We start from the raw sequence: 4636 nt of genomic DNA, 5'->3' as shown, positions 1-4636 counted from the left end.
TATATATATATGTTACACCCTTTATTGTATTCAGTACCTTAATTTTTGTTCGTTTACCCAACCCCATTCGTATACACACACACACACACACACACACACACACACATATATATATATGTGTGTGTGTTCATACACCCAGACACAGATACACACATAAACATATATATATGTACATTCATACAATTTGTACACTATATACAACAAACATATTACGCACATACATATATAGTGGTATGGAGATATGAGAGACTGAGCCCTGAATATACTTCCTGACCCTGTTTGAGGGGCTAGAGTTACAGCAATCCATACACAATAGAAACACCCAGTAAAGTAAAAGGAAAATTGTCTGCCTGGGTCTTGAAAAAACGCCACGTTCTTTCCTATGCTGACCCTTAAGCAAGACACTTTACTTTAAATATCCGGCTATCCATGTCAAAATTTCATATATCTTACCATTTAGAACTGTAAATAGAATTACGAGGTGACAATGAACGATTGATAAATGTTATTCTCTTCAGCTTGAATTGTTCCATTTGTTATATAACCATCCCTGCTTTATCAGTATACCAATTTATCATTTCTCTGGAGACTGGTTCCTGAAGAATCCAGTGATATTGCGGCAACACTTATTCCATCTTATATTCATCTCAAGCACCCTTTATATATCTGCGTCTTCATTCTTACTCACTGTAAGGCGGTTTGAAAGAAAATTTATGGAAATAATTACATATATTCCGATAAATACATTAATACATAACCATATATAAATATATTGAATAATACTCATTTATATTGAGCACGTAAAACAGCACTGATTATGTGCTCATAATAACGTAATATCGGCTAGGCATACATCAGAAAGCATCAGCATATAATTTGTTTGAACGACTATTCTTGTTTAGTTTGAGAGATCCGAGTGTACCTTTGACTGATGAGACACAATAATGTCGAGATACCGGTGTCTGAAATTCTCCCTAAATCACCGAATTGAATGTGTTATCGATACACATAATTTGAAGGGAGATGTTGTTCTCCGAAGGCGAAATACAACAGTAGTTATCATGTTCACGTTCAAGTCCTGCCGGAACGTGCTAAAAATGAACATGCTCTTCATCGGTGAATAATATTCAGTTTAAGTGCATTGACTGAGTTTCATTGAAAGTTCATATGTAGAGTCAATTGATTTGTAACAAATGCGTTACAGATACATTATGCTTTAGCATGTTTACTTAAGATTTAATCTTGAGTATATAAGGCAAGTTAGCTTAGTAGAGCCATATTTACATGTAGTTTACCTAGAAGAAGTCAACTTGACCGAACTCCTTCTCCATGGCACTACACCATGAAGGGATATTCATCGAAAATATTTCACGCCTAATAAAAAAAAAGAAACGAAAAAGAAAGAAGTACGACATGCATTTCTCAGTTTTAACTCATTTGTAGTCTATGCTTCAGAAATAAAGGTGAGCTCTTGCTACACAGCAATCAACGACGGCAACAAACAATAGAAGCAGCAGAAGCAGCAAACACGACGTCCAAACTACAACAGCAACAATAATAACAGTAAACATAACTGCATTAGAAGTCATCCAGCATAACGGATTGACAATCTTGTCTTATACATAACATGAAACGATTATTCGTCCATAATGAGAAACAGTCACAAACTCAAAAGAAAAAAAAAGCCCAACCAAATAAGATGTCTAAGCCTTTGGCTCTTTATTAGCCCTTATTTTAAAAACTGCATCATTGTTTTAGCCAAATCGGAGCTGCAACATAAGTGATTTCATTCACACACCCAGCAAGCGGCTTTTATTCTTTTAACTGTCGTATTTCCTTTATTTTCTTGGAAAGTTCGTTTCCACTCCCAAACTCCCTTATAAATAGTTTATAATACACACACACACACACACACACACACACACACACACACACACACACACACACACACACACACACACACACACACACACACACGCATACATACATACATACTTTACTTTCGTATATACATTTTATTGAAACTGAATTTTTATCATGCGAGTCCAGTTTCCGAGTCTCATGCGACACCGAATACTTATGTATTGAAGAATATGAATATTTTGATAAAGAAAATAACAACGATTGTGAGACAAAAAAAGGTGAGAAATGATGTTTTTTTAACACTTCACCGTGAATATATATTTTTCACTCAAGCGTTGATACACAATATAAATATAGAGTTGTACATACATATCACATTCATTCATAAAAACACATACATACATACATACATACATACATTCAGGCATGCTTGTATACATACATATACATATATGTATGCATACATGCACACAGAAATAGATAGACAGATAGACATAACGTCGTTTCTTATCGTTAATCGTTCATTTTGTTATTATACATAGATCACTTATTCCTCAGTGATATACATTCTCGTACTTCTCGTTAGCTTCTTCTTAAAACTGAGAGAATTAGTTCTGTTAATGTTTATTTTTCATTTTCATTTTATAAGTAATTATTAGTTTGTTTCATATTAGCTTTTTTCTATTTTACAAATTTTGTAACATCTGTAGGTTATGAGTAAAACAAATGTCAAAAGAATGGTGCAGCAAACCAAAATATGACAAGACAGTAGCTGCCAAAATGTGAAACGAAACACTGTTTCTGAGCACCAATTACGAGGTTCATGTAGCGGAGCCTGGAAATGTGGTTTCCAGATAGAATAAAGCCAGTAATTACCAAAGCCGAACCAAACGGCCAAAAACAATGTCAACGACATTTGCGTGACATGTGATGCTGAAAAAAACTTTTCACTGTCAGTGAAATGGTCGTCATATTCATAGCGGTGAAATTTGACCTGACGCCACAAAAGAAGTACTAATTTGAGGGCACCAAATGATCCGCCGACTAAAAGGTAAATTGGTATTTTTGGCTCCTTGGGACATTCATCGAGATATTTTACACCTAATAAAAAAGAAAGAAGATACAGAAGTAAAAGTTGGAAAAAAGAACAATAACACAAAAAGAAAAAAAAAATACATCGGTAACTTCAAGAAATTTGGTAAATATAAAAGTATTTTATAAATTTATAAATGAATAAATAAATAAATGAAATTTGAGATAATTATGTTATTTACGAAATTCAGTTGCACAAAATTTCAGTATCATAATAGTAATTTTTAAATAACAGTTCGTAACAGTAATTTCCTTCGAAACTTTTGATTATTTTCTTTCTTATATTTGATAAGAAGAATTCTTCCCGAGATATTAAGAGGAACATTAAGCAACCTATGTAAGGTGATACAATATCTTTTATTTCGCTCTATATTTAGTTACTGACATCATATATATTTTGCCTAACGTTTCACCCATATTGCTCAAAGTTTGTTTTAGATATTTAATATCATTTACAAATTACAATGCTTCAAGCAAATTATAATACTTTATTTTAAAGATTCTTTTAAACTATAAAGGCATATGTCTAGTTATAATCAAGTAATAGGAGAAGTTAATTTAAAGAAGGAATATGAAAATCGAATAAGTAACTGGTAAAAATATGTTGAAATTTTCAAATATTTAAAAGAAAAATGCGTATTCAATTTAAATAATGCGCCTATACGTTTTGAAAAATATTTTTTTATGGTAAGTGTTCCGTCAACAAGAAAATATGACACAATTAATTTTTAAGAGATAGCTTTTCCATGCGTATCTTTATATACTTGTCAACTGAACTTAATATAGTTCTAAAAATACAAAATATAAATGTTAATTTATTTTATCAATCAATAACTCATCGAAACCCATTCAACAATTCAGAAAACAGTATAAATTATATATATAAAATGACTACACGTGTTTCATAACTAATTTTCAAATAGAAAGGAAATTTAAATCGATTAAAATCAATTCAAATTATCGAAAATAAATTCTATTCAAAAATACAGCTAATCGTCAGGTCTAAATACAACAACAATAATAATAATAATAATTAATAAATGTATATATCAACCAACAACAAGTACCAAATGAATTTATATAAAATACTTATTTTATAAAGATAGAAAAATATTATTAAAAATATCAAAATAATAAACATTCCAAAATCATCCCTACATCCATTATAATATATGCTAACATGTATATTATATACAAAAACCAGCGAAATAAACAAACAAAAAAGGCTAAACGGCCAGACGTGAAAAAGTATGTGTATATTGAACGCTGTGAAGCACGAACTGGAAGGACGAAAATGTACGTGCGAGCTTGGGGAGACCAAGATATGAAAAGAGTGAGTGACTGGACACATGTGACCAGTGAGGGGTAAGGAGAGGCTCAGTGGTCAAAGCGTCGAGCGTGTTGTGTTCTTGAACAAGACACTTTATTTCACGTTGCTCCAGTTCACTCAACTGTAGAAATGAGTTGCAACGTCACTGATGCCAAGCTGTATCGACTTTTGCCTTTCTCTTGGATAACAGCGGTGGTGTGGAGATGGGAATCTGGTATGCATGGGCGACTGCTGGTCTTCCATAAAAACAATCCCGGTGAGGCGACTTTCCGCCCAGACTTGTACCCCGGAGGGGAAACCTCTTAGCTGCACCCACTGTCATTCATGACCGACAGAGTCGTGTTCATATAT

General features: G+C 32.8%; 1 protein-coding gene across 3 annotated transcripts in view; it reads right to left on the bottom strand.

Annotated features, from left to right (window-relative positions):
- The window catches only part of LOC106876369 (uncharacterized), a 559415-nt gene that overhangs the window by 25780 nt on the left and 528999 nt on the right, over nucleotides 1–4636 (bottom strand). For 2 of the 3 annotated variants that reach the window (XM_052967376.1, XM_014924884.2), the window contains one exon: nucleotides 2125–2964. The exons of the other annotated variant lie outside the window; for it this stretch is intronic. In XM_052967376.1, the coding sequence (XP_052823336.1) occupies nucleotides 2534–2964 (431 nt within the window). In that variant the 3' untranslated portion in view covers nucleotides 2125–2533. Of the gene's footprint in view, nucleotides 1–2124; nucleotides 2965–4636 lie in introns of those variants that run through there. 3 annotated transcript variants of the gene reach the window in all.

Source organism: Octopus bimaculoides, chromosome 4, assembly GCF_001194135.2.
Source record: "Octopus bimaculoides isolate UCB-OBI-ISO-001 chromosome 4, ASM119413v2, whole genome shotgun sequence".
NCBI classification, from domain to species: Eukaryota; Metazoa; Mollusca; class Cephalopoda; order Octopoda; family Octopodidae; genus Octopus; species Octopus bimaculoides.
This window is presented reverse-complemented; position numbering and strand designations above follow the sequence as displayed.